Source organism: Naumovozyma castellii, chromosome 2, assembly GCF_000237345.1.
Source record: "Naumovozyma castellii chromosome 2, complete genome".
Classification (NCBI taxonomy): Eukaryota; Fungi; Ascomycota; class Saccharomycetes; order Saccharomycetales; family Saccharomycetaceae; genus Naumovozyma; species Naumovozyma castellii.
The window spans coordinates 410923-427445 of record NC_016492.1 but is presented as its reverse complement, the minus strand read 5'-3'; the positions used below and the strand labels follow the sequence as shown (position 1 = coordinate 427445).

The following is a 16523-nucleotide window of genomic DNA, read 5'->3' as shown; positions in this document are numbered from 1 at the left end:
TAACGAAAAGGCCGTTCAGCCTTAATTTGCATGCCCTATGGGCAACCAACCTACTAATTTGTTTTATAGTTTAGTTTATATTCCTCAGTTTCATTGAGGGCCAAGCATTTTTATATATTGCCGTATAGCGAGATAATATTTCAGAATTTGTTAAACAATGGAACTTGCTTGAATTCGAAAAAAAAAAAATACCATGTAGAATAATATATTGAAGCACAGTCGGAAGTATTTAATCACGAATTGATCCAACGATAACAAACCAAATATTGTTTAGCTAGAACAATTCAAAAGGTGGGATTAAGATTGAATTGCAGTCTGTGTATAATAGAAACCAAACAAGAAGTGGATCCCCGCCTAAAGGAAGCTAAAAAATATTTGGAAAGAAAGGATGGCGTCAACGTTACCCAATGACCTGACTAATGATAAGTCATTAGATAACTATCATTACAATGATGAAAATGCGAAGAAAAGACGGTCACCATTGCAGATACGTTTTAATCGTCATTTTAATAATTTGGAAAAGACATTGCATGTTAAATTCAGTGGGAATAAGAGTAAAATTCTGGTAATTTTTATACTTTGTTTCCTTTTCTTTTGGCTGAATGGATCATCATCATATGATTCTAGTAAAACCACGCTGTCATCGAATTTAAATTATAAGAGTCATGACGATAAGAGATTCAATGATGAACTTTATAATTTACAAGGGAAATCCAAATGGAAATTTTGGGAAAAGGATCCCAAAATTGTCATCATATTGGCAGCTAATGAAGGTGGTGGTGTATTGAGATGGAAGAATGAACAAGAATGGGCCATTGAGAAGCTATCCATAAATAATAAGAAGGCATATGCTAAGAGACATGGATATGGTTTAACTATAAAGGATTTAACCACTTCTAAGAGATATTCTCATGAATACAGAGAAGGTTGGCAAAAGGCAGATATATTAAAGCAAACTAAGAGAGAATTCCCTAATGCTGAATGGTTTTGGTGGTTGGATCTAGATACTTTAATCATGGAACCTGAAAAATCATTGGAAGAACTTATCTTTAACAAATTAGATTCCATTGTGGATAGAACGGTTGACAATTTCAACCCATTGAAATTAGAAGCAGATATCCCGTTTGTAGATTACACACAAGATTTAGAGTTCTTAATCACTCAAGATTGTGGTGGGTTCAATCTTGGTTCCTTTTTGATGAAAAATAGTGACTGGACGGATCTTCTACTTGATGTCTGGTGGGACCCAGTGGCATATGAACAGAATCATATGATTTGGGAGCATAGGGAACAAGATGCATTGGAATCGTTATATGCTACGGAACCATGGATTCGTTCAAGAATTGGGTTTCTACCGTTAAGGGCCATTAATGCCTTCCCACCTGGTGCCTGTTCTGAATTTTCAGATGATCCTAGATATTTTTATGATCCTAATCAACATGATTTTGTTGTGAATATGGCAGGTTGTAATTTTGGAAGAGATTGTTGGGGTGAAATGAAATATTACACTAATCTTTTGGAGAAGATGCACTCTAAGTGGTATTCTAGATTTTTCTAGAAATGAATAGATTGTAAAATATAACACTTAATATATATGAATATTTAATGAATCGATATAAGTTCATAAGATGAATGTTTTTTTGTTAAGGTCAGGTATGTTCTTTTTATTTTTATTTTTTTGTTTTTTGTTTTTTTGAAAGTGTCGCTTTCTTGCTTACACTTCGGGAAAACTATGGATAAAAATACTAAGTTTATGTACTTCATCTTCAATTACTAGGTAAAAAAGAGGATACTGACCGGGTCAAGCACTAACCAAGAAGAAATGGCGATTGAATCTTTATTAATAATCAATAAATCTGGTGGTCTACTGTACCAACGGAATTTCATAGACAAGCCACCACAATCACAAGCACCCAATCAACCGGAACCACAACAACAATTGAACAGTAATGATTATTTGATTCTGGCCAGTACGTTACATGGTGTCTTTGCCATTGCATCGCAATTGACACCTAAGGCATTACAACTTTCACAGAATGATATCGATTATACGATACCGTACATACCTAACGTTGGGATGCCTACCAATGGTGGAAGAACCGGTAATGGATCGACGGTTGGTGGCGGTAGTGGTTCTTCTGGTCCTGGTAGCAATAAACTTGGTAGTTTCAAGGGAGATGATTTTTTCAAGGATTCATTTGTTAGTTGGAATAAGAGTGGATTGAGACAGTTATGCACTGATCAATTTACGATGTTTATCTATCAGACAATGACAGGGTTGAAATTCGTAGCGATAAGTACCACAGTGATGCCGCAACAGAAGGTGGCCACGCCTTCGGGGACAGATAAATTGGATCGTTATGGGAACTCCTCCAATCTAGCCATTCAAATCGCAGATAATTTCTTGAGGAAAGTTTATTGTCTGTATAGTGACTACGTGATGAAAGACCCATTCTATTCGATGGAGATGCCAATAAAGTCTGATCTGTTCGACAAGAAGGTGCGTGCCATGATCAAGAACATGAACGAGTAGGCTCTATAAACTCTAGGGTATGTAGTCTATATGGTTAAAGAATACGCGGTCGTGGAAGACGATGGACGATGAATGTTACGTTATGTAGAGGCGACTCATTGCGGTCCATGCCGGTTTAAGGATACAACCTGGGATGGATGGGAGGTCTTACTGTTCGGTCCATGTCGATCCCTGGCCACTACCAGTAGAGGATGCCAACCCATCTAATAATTTAACAGCTCGGATCAACTGTTCCGGCAAACACCCTGTTGCTTGGCGGAGAAGCGCCCGCAGCCTCCTTTGGGGCCCCGCTGATAAGCCTACAGCACACGGCATTTTCTGCCCCCCAAATGCCATCTCTATTCTCTTGCGCACAATATTTTCAACCTCATTGTTTAACTCCATGGACTTACCACCGGCTGCTCGAGAGAAAGTACTCGCAACGGTAGGAATGCTTCATTTTCCTGTGACGGCCTTTCCCCAGCTTATAAACTTAACTTTATTTATTACGCAATCTATAACCCAATCGCTCTGTTACCGCTACAGCTCTTCTCTCCTCTTCTCTTGCCATACATGCTATATTTATTATACTCCCGTATCCTACCTGCCCCATCACTGGCCTGGTCTCTTCCACTTAAATACAGACCCTCCCTCACGAGCAAGCACCATCTCAGAACAGTATTTCTTCTTAAAAGATCGTAACACTCTCGAGACAACAACCCCACCATGTTGTGCAATTGTAAAATTAATAATTTCACACTAGTCTTACAAGCAGGTTCTGGTGCATACGGTCTAGTCTTCCAGGCCATCGACAACAATAACAATAACCAACAAGTAGCCATAAAGGCCGTACTGAAGCAGCCACTACCAGCACATCTACCGGAAGAGGAAAAATCATGTATAATAAAGACACAACTTTTACAATATTTCCAAAACAATAATAATGAACTCGTTCTGCCAACTATAGAACTGGCCACCATTAGGAATCTAACTCCGAAACAACTCACCAAGATCCCTCATTACAAGGAAATTCAACTTCATTTGAAAGTGCATTCACATAAGAATATTGTATCCATACACCAAGTGTTAGAGGGCACCATCGCCACTTTCATAGTGATGGATTACTACCCGATCGATTTGTTTACTTCGATAGTGGACCTGGAACATTTCGTCCAAGATGGAATCCTTATTAAGAAAGTGTTCTTACAACTTTGTTCAGCTATAGATTATTGTCATGAGATGGACGTGTATCATTGTGATATCAAACCGGAAAATCTACTACTGGATGATGATGATAACGTTTATCTTTGCGATTTTGGTCTGTCGACCACTTCACCATTTTTGACACCAAATGTTTCCATCGGCAGTTCTTACTATATGGCGCCGGAGCGAATATCCTATGATGAAAATAGAGTTGATAATGATGATGATGAATTACCCAATTGTAACGGGGATATATGGTCCTTGGGGATCATATTGATAAATTTAACATGCATAAGAAATCCATGGTTGAAAGCTCATCATGATGAGGATAACACTTTCCATTATTTCTTAAAGGATACCAACGTGTTGAAGAAGATTCTCCCCATTTCTGATTCTTTATTTTATATCCTGACCAAGATTTTACAAGTGAATCCTCATAATAGAATCGATATTAAATCTTTAATGAATGAAATCGTCAATATTGAACAGTTTACCACGAGTGGTCCATTGAATTATGTGCCAAGATTATCAAAGGAATTATTCGCTAAATATGTGGCCATTGATGAAACGATAAACACAGATTATGACGATTACATTTATAAGAGCTATACCACTAATGAAAACCAATTTAATGAAAACGATAACTATAATGAAGATGAATACAGTTGTAACACAAACAGTTTAATAACTTCCTCCATGGAAACAACACCTTATGACTCAGACGCTAATGACAACTTTAATGACAACACTAATAATAATAATAATAAAAACCTTATGAAGAAAATGGTACACCTCAAGATGAAGGAAAATTTGTCCAACGTAAAGATGGATTTATCAGCCACGAACTAGTTTATAAAATTCTCACGTTCTTCATTGTGATAGAATTGTAAAATATCTATTGTTTTATAACTAACTATTTATTTATTTATGTTTATAGATAAAAGAAAAACATGACTTACTAACAAAACGTATTATCATCATCATTATCATCATCAACTCATTATTGCATTAATTCTCCACATAACTCGACAACTTCATTCTCAATTTGAGGGAATGTCTTCCCATCCAACTTGACAATGTAACAGTTTTTCTCTTCTCCAACAACGGGCAGTTCCAAATCTTTAAATTGTGATTCCATCATATTTTCCTTCATGAAATGACCCATTCTTTGCTTCAATCTTCTCAAGATTTCAATCTTACTAGCATACAAGAAAATGAAATGGAAATCACAACTTGGCCAAGCATCCCTAATAAAATCTCTATACTTCTTCTTCAAACTAGAACAACTAATCACAGTGATACCATCCTTAGTAGCATTAGCACCGGAGGTATCAGCAATACTTTGCAACCACCCCCATCTATCCTCATCCCCCAAGGGAATCCCACGGGACATCTTCTCCACATTAGCAGGAGGATGCAAATCGTCCCCCTCCACAAACTCCAAGTTTGGATGGTTAGGACGGTAAGTCTTCAATAACACCTCTGCAATGGTGGATTTCCCCGTACCAGCAGTACCGGCGAGGACCAAAACTTTTGGTCTTTGTTGTGTAGTCATTCTGTGATTGCTTGACTGTAGCGTGAGGTTGCTTTCTGCTCCCAGTGGAGTAAAATACACAAGTAAGGCTCTTGTTGTTTTATAGAAAAGTTGAACTGGACAAGATCAACGTATATGGGACGCTAACGACATAATCTGAGGCCCTGTGCGGATGTTTCTTAGGGGAATTTGTCAGGAAAGGAGCGCGGTATTAGGCGGGGTTAACTCGAGGAAACATTACCTAATGGATGGGATAATGATTATGAAGTGCTCGATTGTGATAATGAGGTACGGGACTATAAACTAGTCATTCCGCCTCCGATAGTGAGCTGCTGGCAAGGCAATATGGGGACTGTTTCTGGGTCCAGGAGAGCATCTTTACAATACTTTATGTGGGGTATACATCCGGTCTTTCCTATGTACGTGCAAGGTGGGGGGTATCAAGGGATATAGCACTAAGATGATAAATTGTACCAATTGATTGAAAGCTATTTTTGCATGAAATAGCAGAAATGTGCTGAAAGCCACCTCTCAAACTTGCCAAGGATACCGTTTACGGGTATGTAAATACGTGGCGCGAATTTACATGATGCCACCACCGCCACCACTACCACCACCTAAAGAAAATTGAAATTATAAAGAAAAACAGTGATCTATCAGACATATTTCTACAAACCACACTACTAAACTTGGATCTAACATGAAAGAAACTGAATTCGAACTTTAGAATCTGTTTATTGCTTACGTACGCAGATTTCTCGAGAGTTGCAAAATGGCGAAAAGAAAAATCGGTTAACGTTAAACTTTTCGGAAAAAAACATAAAAAAATTGTCGACGGCGGCAAACGAAGATCCACGGAGAATTCACTGCATTGTTCCAGTCTCTCGAAACCAACATCAACAAACAACAACAACCGTCAACTTTTAGACCGTTTCGCTTTTAGTCTTCGCTAACTTGTTGACCTCACAAGAATATACATCCTAATTTGGCATCGTTAACGAAGAATCTCGAAGATAGCAGGAAAAATGACTGGTCTAATGAATTCTAAGCGGGTTCTCCTAATTGGCAACCATCCGAATATAGCATTTTACACTGCCAAATTCCAAGCTCAGCAGAACTACGAAATATTCCACATTAGTGATACAAAATCAAGCAGTTTTACAGTGGAAACAACTACATACGGTAAGGAGGAATTTCATTTGGAAAACCATTTCACTTGTATTGCTCATTTATCTGAGGCATTAAAAGAATTATCCGATGAACCACTATTTTTCGATCTCGTTATCTTAAGTACTTCATCATTACAACAACTATCTACTGCATCTGCTGAATTGGAACCCTTATTGAATGAAACTTCAAGAGTGATCATTGAAAATAGTGGATTCATTCAATTAGATACATATTTCAAAGACTTCCCCAATTCGAAAATATTCAACATATTATGTACTTATAACCTTTGTCAAGTAGGACCCAATCACTATGAACAATTCGGTAACGTGGATAGCTTCAATGAGAATACAATTTTCTTGGGTAAGAGTACTACCAACGGTGAATCATTAGTGACCGCTAAAACCTATACTGACGAAATCACTCAAAGTTTAGAAAATCTAAAAACCATCTTTGAACACCTTTTCACAAAGGACACCATTGAATGTTGTCAATATTCTCCTGCAAAATATATCTCTCAAGAATGGTCAATGTCAATTCCCAAGATTTGCTTGGATCCATTACTAATTCTATTCGAAGAAACTTCTCCCAATAATTTATTAAACACAATCTTAGCCAAACCACTAATTTCAGGATTAATAACTGAGGTGATGACTATTTCAAAAGTATTGGGTATTAAGCCTAGTCATCATCTACGTGATGAGGACGGTATATTAAAGAACTGGAAAGAGTTATATTCCAATAATGATGATTTACCTTCTGGATTGTATCATTTCATGCATGATTACAATAACTTGTTCAATTTTGATATGTATTTATTACAACCAATCCTTTTAGCAGATGCGTATGACATCAAGACACCATATTTGGAGTTCTTATTTGCCACATTATCTCAATTGGAAAGATTGAATAATGGTGAGTCAAATTGGTTTGTTAGAGCTGATAAGTTTAAAAAATTGCTAAAGGAAAATGAAAAGTTATCAAGTGAGTATAATCGTTTAAATGAATTGAGTAATAAAAGTGAAGATTCATTTAAATTTGAAAGAAGTAAACTTCAAAAGGAAATCAATGACATTAACGCCAAGAAGGACCAAGAGTTAAGACAACTAACGAATAAGATCTCTCAATTACAGAACAATTTAGAAACTCAAATTCAAATGAATTCAAATTTGAGAAATCAAATAAGAGACAATGATGATAATTCAAGAGATATTGAAGGTATTGCTGATACTTCATTGTTAAGTACATCAAGCATGGAACAACCGTTAAACCTCCCAAACACCACCATAAATGGGAATTCCTCAACTGATAATGTTAAAGACAGGTATTTGGATGATCGTGAACAAGAATTACAAAGAAAGGAATTGCAATTAAAGCAAAAAGAAGCTGAATTACAAAGAACTCTTCAACAACAAGTTAAGCAATACCAATCACCTAAGATTCCACAAGATAATACATTCAACACTCCACCATTATCACCAATTGCAACCAGTGAATTCAGGAAACCTTCATACTCCAGGTTACAACAAAATAAAGGTGCCCGTAATTCGCATTCCAATTCAGCATTGGCTCTGTCGACAAACAACTTTGTAGATCCCATCACATCTGGAATGTCTCCATTGGGTAATCAAAACCTGGATTCGTTTGGAGAACCATTGCATAGTAGTTCACCCCACCCATATCATCATTCGCCTCATTCTATTAAACCTACAAGTAGAAAGAATAGGAACAGCCATTTGACAAGAATTGGAAATGCTTCCAGTTTGAAGACTGATACTTTCACGTCACCAACATCTCCAATTAATACTTCTAATTGTTTCCCCTCCAATCCTCAACAAAGGTTTTCTCAAAATAATACTATTGGACCTGCTATGGCATTGGATATGCCAAAGCCATCAAGACCAACTGTATTGCCAGTGCCTGATCGTAGAGTTGCTAGTGCTGGTAGTACGTCATTTGACACCGATCCAAATCAATCAAACGTTACGAATAATAGCAGTACTAATAATACTGCTCCAAACACACCAAATCTTTCTGACAATATGTACAAGTTTGGGGAAAGTCCAGCTTCTCCAGCATTAAGTGCGTCAGCCCAGATGGAAACTACTAATGAGAATGATGCAGATGCCCAACCTAAAAAACCACAAGAGGGAAAAAAGAAAAAGAGATTCGGCCTATTCAAAAAGAAGGATAAGAAATAGTCCATTGAGTCTGTTCAGTCAATCTTTTGCTACGACACACACACAAACATTTGTTGAAATATGTAGTCTCGTTTTTATCATGTATTATAGTTATAAAATTTTATTAATTCCCTCAATTCCATTATTAAAAATCCAAACCAACCTCTATGCCAGCATGGAATTCCATCAATGGCATCAAGTTCCAATTAGGGCATCTCTTGATTAAGCATCATTTGCTGAAACGGGCTCGATGCTGACACCTGGGGGAGGGACGACCGAAATTCAAACCCTTACTGAACTTGATTGGCTAGAAGACCAACTTCTTCAAGGAGAGATAGCCTCCATAATTGAGGTTCAAGGGGTCTGATCTTACCTAATGATCGGATCATTTCTTGCTAGGGCAAATTTTAAATGGGCTGGAAATATCTCGGACTAGCAAAGGGGCATCCGCGAATTCCGAAAACATAGTCGCGAGACTTGTGGGGATCTTTTTTGGTAGGGCACACTATTCGGTGGGGTCTTTAAGAGCTATACCGATGGATGAATACCGTATATGTCAAAGTAGCGTGGATTCTTGACCTTTTGATGAACGTTTAACCGTACCCCTCAATGCTAGGGATCGGTTTAAAGCCGCATTGCGACATTTGCCAAGATGGCTGGCTATTAAATGCTTTCTATTCTCGAGATCTCACACTATGCTTTACTTTGGACAGGTTTCATTGCATAATAAACATCCCACCCCCGAACTCCTTGCTTGCCCTCTTGCTATCACCGTCAATACGTCCCTGAAATCAACCACGACATTTGACCTTGCAGAAAATGGTTCATTCTAGGAGGTAATGATGAACAGGGGTTGTTCATTACCTTCTGGAATGAAATACTTTTTTCATTGGAACATATAAAAGGCACATACAGATCCAAACAAGGTGGAAACTAGATTGTTCTATTATTTGTTTTTTGTATTACAATTTTTAAAGGAAAACCATTAAAGAATACAATTGTCAGATATTTAATATAATTAGAAGAGACAAAAATTGCATTCAATTACATCAAAACAGATTATAAGTTTAAAAGAAATTAATTTAAATTCAATGAACGCAACGTTAGAAGAAGTTGTGAAATCGCATGGTAATCGTGCTGTGAGATCAAACCCTCCACATGGTTTAGATTTCCATATTACTGAACAAGGTTCAGACTGGTTGTGGGCTGCCTTCTCAATCTTTGGGTTCTTAGCTGTAGTCTACATTGGTCTATTCTTTGTTGCTGAAGCTAAGGGTACTTCATTAACTAAATATGCATTGGCATCAACTTTATTGATATCAATGTTTAATTTCTTCGGTTATTACACATATGCTTCAAACTTAGGTTGGACAGATGTTCAAGCTGAATTCAACCATCTACATGTGCATCCAAGTATTACTGGTTTATCTCCAGGTGTGAGACAAATTTTCTATGCTAAATATTGTGCCTGGTTCTTATCATGGCCTTTATTGGTTTTCTTGACTGAAATGACTGGTATGTCTATCAGTGAAGAAGGTAAATTAGAAGAATTAAACGTCATTGATACTATCCATTCATTGTTGTTCCAAATTGTTGGTTCTGCATTTTGGGTCGTTGCTTTATTAGTCGGTTCTTTAATCAAGTCTACCTATAAATGGGGTTACTGGGTTTTCGGTTGTGTTGCTATGTTATTAGTTCAAGGTGTCTTTATCAAGAGACAATTTGTTGATTTGAAGATTAAAGGTTTCACCTTATGTATGCATGTTACTGCTATGTTAATTGTTTGGTTATACTTCATCTGTTGGGGTTTATCTGAAGGTGGTAACAGAATTCAACCAGATTCAGAAGCTGTTTTCTACGGTATCTTGGATGTTTGTATCTTTGGTATCTATCCAGCTTACTTATGTTTCATTGCCCAATATTATGGTACCACACCAAAGATGTCTTGGAAGATGAATAGTCCATTCCATAAGCATGAAGAAGATGAAGAAGAACATTTCACAAAGGAAGCTCAACCAGATTCCCCAAGAAATTCAGGTGAAACTCAAGTTCAACCTGAAGAAGGTGAATCTACTCCAGCTGCTGCTGAAGCTCAATCCTAGAGATGATTTTTAATAGTCAAGTTTTATAGAACATTTCGTGTTTTTTATGCCCTAAGCGTTATGTTAGAACAAGTTTAATGACTCCAATACTTAATATTTAGATCAAGCTTTTATTGACATTTTTAATATATATTGTAAATAGAAGAAATTATTTATAATAAGAATAAATTTTCATTTATTGAATAAAACAATTTTGTTTTTCAATTAACAAAATTTGTAACGTTCTCCACATATTATGTGTCGTAAGTATTATTGACAAGTTTAGCAAAATTGCATGCCCTACTGAGTAAAGTAACTTTCTGGGAAAAGAAAAACTAATAAGAACATTCTAGCTTTAACGATTTATCAAATTAATTGTTTTGTCCATTTGAAAGGACTCAAAGCTATTCAGTAGCGTATATTTGCAGTCTGTGCTCATCTCAAATTTCTATTATATAGTGTCATCGTTACTCCAAATTGTCATTTTCGTAAGGTTTAAAGTTATCATTATTTACGAAAGCAACAAGATTAAGACGTAACAAAATTTTGCCGGTGACCATTGCCACGGTGAAAAAAGATCCTAAATTACTGAAAAACCATTCTATTGAAACGGGAGTGTAATCCTATGCACTATAAGCAAATATAAAGAATCAACTAAATCTGCAAATTAAACATGCCAATCGATCAAGAAAAACTAGCCAAATTACAAAAGTTGTCCATAAAGAACAAAGTTGGTGGTACTAGAAGAAAACAAACCAAGAAATCCGGTTCCTCTGCCAATGCTAACAAGGATGACACCAAATTACAAGCTCAATTAGCTAAATTACATGCTGTCACCATTGACAATGTTGCTGAAGCCAACTTCTTTAAGGCTGATGGTAACGTTATGCATTTCAACAAGGTTGGTATCCAAGTTGCCCCACAACACAACACTTCCGTCTTCTACGGGTTACCACAGGAAAAGGGATTACAAGAATTATTCCCTGGTATTATCTCCCAAATGGGACCAGAATCCATTCAAGCTTTAACTCAATTGGCTTCTCAATTACAAAAGCAAAAGGAAAAGGGTGCTGCCACTGAAGAAGAAGAAAAGAAGGATGATGCAATTCCAGATTTGGTGGAAGGTCAAACTTTTGATGAAGAAGTTGAATAAATCTAATGAACTTAAATAACATATAATAAACGTTATAAGCATAAATAAATAAAAAAACATGTGCATATAATACAAACGAAAAGGTAGCCTTTACCACTTTCTTGCAAAAAAAATATTGACTACAACGAGACAAAAGGAACTCGGAACCGTTCTCATCATGAGAATGTAGGGGCTCAATGAACCATTTTGAATTTGTGTTATATTTTGCTATTGTCCTCTTTTTTCAAATTCAACAAATTGGCCTTCTCTAATAATCCATCCGGTGCCAGATTCAGAAGTTTATTCCTATTCCTCTTACATGTCAAAGTGCCAAAATATCGCTTCAAAGCATCCTTTCTAGCGAATCCTTTACCACATTGGGAGCAAATGTTAGGAAGAATTGATAAATGCGTCTTTTCATGTCTTCTCAGATCGGACGATCTTATAAAGTACAGTTCACATTTATTACATTGAAATCCAGTTCTGCTACCCTCATCCGACCTTGGTGTTCCCTTCATTATTTTACTATTATTTGATCCAGTGCCATCGAATTTCGAAGTCGTTATATTTTTATCTAACAGATCTAACAATGTGTCTTGTCCAAGAAAGGGAAATAATGGGGACGCTATGGATTCTTCATGACTAGCTGTATTAGTTACTGCATTATATGAAGTGGAATTTGGAATTGGTCTTGAAGAATTCACTACTTTTATTCGGTTTAATAGTTCTCGAATTGTAGGGTCCACATTTGAAATATTTAAAGACGTTGAGACAATTGCTTCAGCGGCCTGCTTGAAGAATAATGCGTCTTCACTCATCAATTATTTAGTATTTGGACTTTTCGGAGATTTATTTGTAGGACATAACATGAGACGTCCCAATTACTTTTCAAAGAGGAGAATATTTATATGCTGGCCTTCCTTATGCGAGACTAGTCATGAGTCAGGCAACAGAAACAGCCACAGATTACAAGCAGAAGTGTTTAAAACATATCTAGTCGAAGAGTGCAGATCGAACTAAATAATGTGGAATTGTTAGATCTAGTGAGTCTCATTTTCTGTCGTGTTGACTTAATTGTGGCGTTCCTTCACTTCAAGCGAGAAAATTGCACGTGGGAAGAAGAAAATTACGTAAGCCAGTACAAACCCTAAGGGCAAAGCAAGTACGTATTAAACTGTCGTACAGAGAAATATTTATTCTATGCAGCTAGCAGTTTTATATTCCTATGAATTTCACTTTGTTTGTCTTGGCCCTTGCCGAATTCACAGGACAATATGGGCATTTGAAAGTAATTGTCCCATTTTTGGATAGCTTGTCCAAAGCCTTCTTGGATATAATATGATGACATACTAAAGAGTATGGAGGATTTTCTTCTGTTGTCTCTTCTTTTAATACAGGACAAATAAAGATGGGATGGAAATGCGTCAGGAAATCGGGTAATTTCACGTCAAATGGTAACTCATCCTTGGTAGTCCAGTCCACATGGGCGACCGCTCGAATGGTTCTGTATTTTATAAAGTATTGGAAAGATATCAATCCGCTTAACGTGATCAAGAAAATTGGAGAATCTTTAGTTAAATTGTTATGTTCACAAAATACTTTTGTGAATAGGTTAATGCATTTAGTTAACTGTTCCTCCATCAGACAATCGATATCTTGTATTTGTTGACCTAATATAACCTGTGTTAATAGACGTGGAACTTTGGATATGATATCACTCTTTATTGCAATTAATGAATCTTGGGGTATTCCTTCAATAAAATATTTAGCTGTTTCCACAGTATTCCCCACTTTTATCAATTCTAATGCATTTAAAAAATAGAGCTCAAATTCCAATGACGAAAACTGGGAAGAACCAATTGTAGTCTTGTTCTCCTGACACCATTGAAAACAAGTATTCAAATTGTTCTTTTTCAAATCCTGAATAATTTGACCCATTACGACAAACTTGTTCGATATAATTTCGTCAATACCATAAACGTTTTTCAAATATTGCATAATCTCATCCTTCCCACTTACTGGCAAATTTCCAATGTTATATCTGGATATGTGATAGCCTATTGCATCCTTAATATCAGATTTCGAATCATTCGGAATCTTATTTAAATAGACTTGATCTATACTGAATTCATTTAATTTTGAAAGGGAATTTTTATGGAACTTGTTTTGCTGCTGCAACACATGTTTTGAATTTTTCTTCAGTGAATGTTCCCATTGCTTATGCGACTTATTTAACTTTTCAATGATCAACGATCTCCTCCTCTTTAATTTTGCATCTTCTTTGGGAGCAGTACTAGAGTCTGCATTCTGAGACTCCTGTATCTGTTTGTTCAAATGAGCTTTTAGTTTCCTCAGGTTAGTCTTGAATTCATGGGTGTCATCTAGACATTTTTGAATGCATGGTTCTTCCATTTGTTCATCATCGTAAAATTTAGAAAGATCACTCTTTAACACCTGCAATAGAGCAACCATCTTGTTACTGAGTTGTGAGTCCTTTGGTCTTTCTTCTTTTACTTAATCAAGGTGTTAACAGAGGGGAAGTGAATGGGAAGGTCAGGTTTCCAGTCCCCTTTAAAATTCTTAAATGACGGACCGAATTGCTCGCTCACCACTTTAAAATAACAAAATTCAACGTTGCTCATCTTGCAATTACATATATAAATAAATAAATAAATGAATAAATGGATAAATAAATAATAGCCCTAGTAACAGACCAAAAATGACCTCTGAGAGGAGGAAAAACAATAAATAATAGAGGAATGCTTTTAGAATCTACAAAGTTCCTTCTTTCTCAATTCACATTCCTTGAATATATTGTTTGCCAATTTCTTATCAACTCTTGCAAACATGTCCAAGACTCTTTTTTGAATTTCAGGTTGTGAAGAAGCAATATGGAAACCAATATTATGAGCTAGTCTGTCTTGTGCACCAGGTTGTTGAGAAAGTACCTTTTGATACAAATCTCTGGCTTGAACAAAATCTATATCACCAGGTGAAGTAGCCCAATGGAATGGAACCGCAGGACCATTCCAAACTTCTTGATGTTGTTGAATGGGTCTAGAACTTTGAGAAAAGTTATATGGGTTCTTTGTTGCCAAATAATTTGGTTCGGAACCCAAGTTCCCATCAACATTCATTGGACCATCTCTCATAGCAGGGTTAAAGACCTTGGATGCATATGGACAATTAACTGGAATTTGGTGATAATTGGGTCCAAGTCTGTATCTTTGAGCATCAGGATATGCGAATAATCTTGCTTGCAAGACTGGATCAGCACTTGGCTCTTGATATGGAACTGTAGTACTTGGTGAGAAAGCAGCTTGTTCAATTTGAGCAAAATAATTCAATGGATTTTCATTTAAAACAAGTCTACCCACTCTACGTAGAGGGAATTGCTTATGTGGCCAAACTTTTGTTAAATCAAAGACTGAAAATGGTAATTTCTTAGCGTCTTCTTCAGTCATAGTTTGAATGGAAACAGTCCATGAAGGGAATTTTTTCTTTTGAATAGCTTCAAATAAATCCTTTTGGCAATAGTCTGGATTTTCACCTGCCATCTTAATAGCTTCCTCATTAGTTAAATTCTTAACTCCTTGATCACTTTCAATATGAACCTGAACATAATGCCATTCACCTTTCTTGTTAGACCATTTGTAAGTATGTCCCGAGTACCCATTCATAGTTCTGTAACTTGCAGGAGTACCTCTATCTGAGAATAAAATCATTACTTGATGGATGGCGACTTGATTTTCTGGTGTTGTTAAAAAATCCCAAAACATGTTTGCATCTTTCATATGAGTTTCTGGGTTTCTTCTTTGGGTATGAATAAAATGTGGGAACTTGGCAGGGTCTCTAATAAAGAAAACCGGGGTATTATTATAAACCCAATCCAAATTACCTTCTTCCGTGTAAAATTTGGTGGAAAACCCTCTTGGATCTCTAGCGGTATCAGCACTACCCTTTTCACCCCCGACGGTGGAGAATCTAGTCAAACATCTTGTTCTCTTCCCAATTTTACTGAACATGGCAGAACCACAAATGTCAGTGATATCATCGGTGACTTCAAAATAACCAAATGCACCAGAACCATGAGCATGTGGCAACCTTTCCACGATATTTTCTCTATTGAAATGAGCTAGTAATTCAATCAAGTTTGCATCCTGCATTAATAAGGGACCATGTTGACCTACCCTTTGGGTGGCAAATGGGTCATTGAGCGGGTTACCTTGAGCGTTTGTAACGACTCTATCTCCTCTAACGTCGCTTGTGTTTGTGTTATCGTTCATCTTGTTAAGTTTTGTTTTTTCTAATGGGGTTCAATGGGAATGGATTGCAATGAGCAACTGAGGTGACAAGGTACTCTATATATATACAATTGAATAGAATATAAGGGAAATAAGCTCCAATGAGAACAACCGTCGGAGTTTACATTTTACCCCAACGGCTGATCCATTCGGGGTTTATCCTATACTGGCCGCCAACCCTAGGGCTTGTATATCTAACTAGGGCTGAATCCAGGGCATATTAGGGTTGGATGATCTACCGGTAGGCACAGCAAAAAATAAATTAGGGCTGAAACAAGCCCTGAAACGCGTCACATTCTCAAATTCAAAACAGTAAATTTCCTAATTGGACACCAACAATAATTGATTAGCTACTGGGAAAAGTTTCATCAATACATGGATTTCCTTTACAGACCATCAGGAACAAGATC

The 16523-nt window shown here is 36.7% G+C and overlaps 10 protein-coding genes across 10 annotated transcripts; 6 read left to right on the top strand and 4 right to left on the bottom strand.

Moving 5' to 3' along the window:
• Positions 1 to 388: 388 nt before the first annotated feature.
• On the top strand, positions 389 to 1558 carry MNN10 (alpha-1,6-mannosyltransferase; the record flags this gene model as incomplete). Its single annotated transcript, XM_003674665.1, has 1 exon — positions 389 to 1558. One exon carries the CDS (start codon positions 389 to 391, stop codon positions 1556 to 1558), a length of 1170 nt encoding a protein of 389 aa, XP_003674713.1.
• A 264-nt stretch (positions 1559 to 1822) lies between these two features.
• On the top strand, positions 1823 to 2533 carry TRS23 (TRAPP subunit TRS23; the record flags this gene model as incomplete). Its single annotated transcript, XM_003674664.1, has 1 exon — positions 1823 to 2533. One exon carries the CDS (start codon positions 1823 to 1825, stop codon positions 2531 to 2533), a length of 711 nt encoding a protein of 236 aa, XP_003674712.1.
• A 705-nt stretch (positions 2534 to 3238) lies between these two features.
• On the top strand, positions 3239 to 4564 carry VHS1 (putative serine/threonine protein kinase VHS1; the record flags this gene model as incomplete). The annotated part of the gene is made up of 1 exon (XM_003674663.1): positions 3239 to 4564. The coding sequence occupies one exon, from the start codon at positions 3239 to 3241 to the stop codon at positions 4562 to 4564; it is 1326 nt and encodes a 441-aa protein (XP_003674711.1).
• Positions 4565 to 4715: 151 nt separating this feature from the next.
• On the bottom strand, positions 4716 to 5270 carry NCAS0B02520 (gluconokinase; the record flags this gene model as incomplete). The annotated part of the gene is made up of 1 exon (XM_003674662.1): positions 4716 to 5270. The coding sequence occupies one exon, from the start codon at positions 5268 to 5270 to the stop codon at positions 4716 to 4718; it is 555 nt and encodes a 184-aa protein (XP_003674710.1).
• Positions 5271 to 6274: 1004 nt separating this feature from the next.
• On the top strand, positions 6275 to 8617 carry NCAS0B02510 (uncharacterized protein; the record flags this gene model as incomplete). Its single annotated transcript, XM_003674661.1, has 1 exon — positions 6275 to 8617. One exon carries the CDS (start codon positions 6275 to 6277, stop codon positions 8615 to 8617), a length of 2343 nt encoding a protein of 780 aa, XP_003674709.1.
• Positions 8618 to 9687: 1070 nt separating this feature from the next.
• On the top strand, positions 9688 to 10698 carry NCAS0B02500 (opsin family protein; the record flags this gene model as incomplete). The annotated part of the gene is made up of 1 exon (XM_003674660.1): positions 9688 to 10698. One exon carries the CDS (start codon positions 9688 to 9690, stop codon positions 10696 to 10698), a length of 1011 nt encoding a protein of 336 aa, XP_003674708.1.
• Positions 10699 to 11350: 652 nt separating this feature from the next.
• On the top strand, positions 11351 to 11830 carry BTT1 (CCR4-NOT core subunit BTT1; the record flags this gene model as incomplete). The annotated part of the gene is made up of 1 exon (XM_003674659.1): positions 11351 to 11830. One exon carries the CDS (start codon positions 11351 to 11353, stop codon positions 11828 to 11830), a length of 480 nt encoding a protein of 159 aa, XP_003674707.1.
• A 197-nt stretch (positions 11831 to 12027) lies between these two features.
• On the bottom strand, positions 12028 to 12627 carry MET32 (Met32p; the record flags this gene model as incomplete). The annotated part of the gene is made up of 1 exon (XM_003674658.1): positions 12028 to 12627. The coding sequence occupies one exon, from the start codon at positions 12625 to 12627 to the stop codon at positions 12028 to 12030; it is 600 nt and encodes a 199-aa protein (XP_003674706.1).
• A 397-nt stretch (positions 12628 to 13024) lies between these two features.
• Positions 13025 to 14281, bottom strand: RMD5 (ubiquitin-protein ligase RMD5; the record flags this gene model as incomplete). The annotated part of the gene is made up of 1 exon (XM_003674657.1): positions 13025 to 14281. The coding sequence occupies one exon, from the start codon at positions 14279 to 14281 to the stop codon at positions 13025 to 13027; it is 1257 nt and encodes a 418-aa protein (XP_003674705.1).
• Positions 14282 to 14574: 293 nt separating this feature from the next.
• Positions 14575 to 16095, bottom strand: CTA1 (catalase A; the record flags this gene model as incomplete). Its single annotated transcript, XM_003674656.1, has 1 exon — positions 14575 to 16095. The coding sequence occupies one exon, from the start codon at positions 16093 to 16095 to the stop codon at positions 14575 to 14577; it is 1521 nt and encodes a 506-aa protein (XP_003674704.1).
• Between the last annotated feature and the right edge of the window lie 428 nt (positions 16096 to 16523).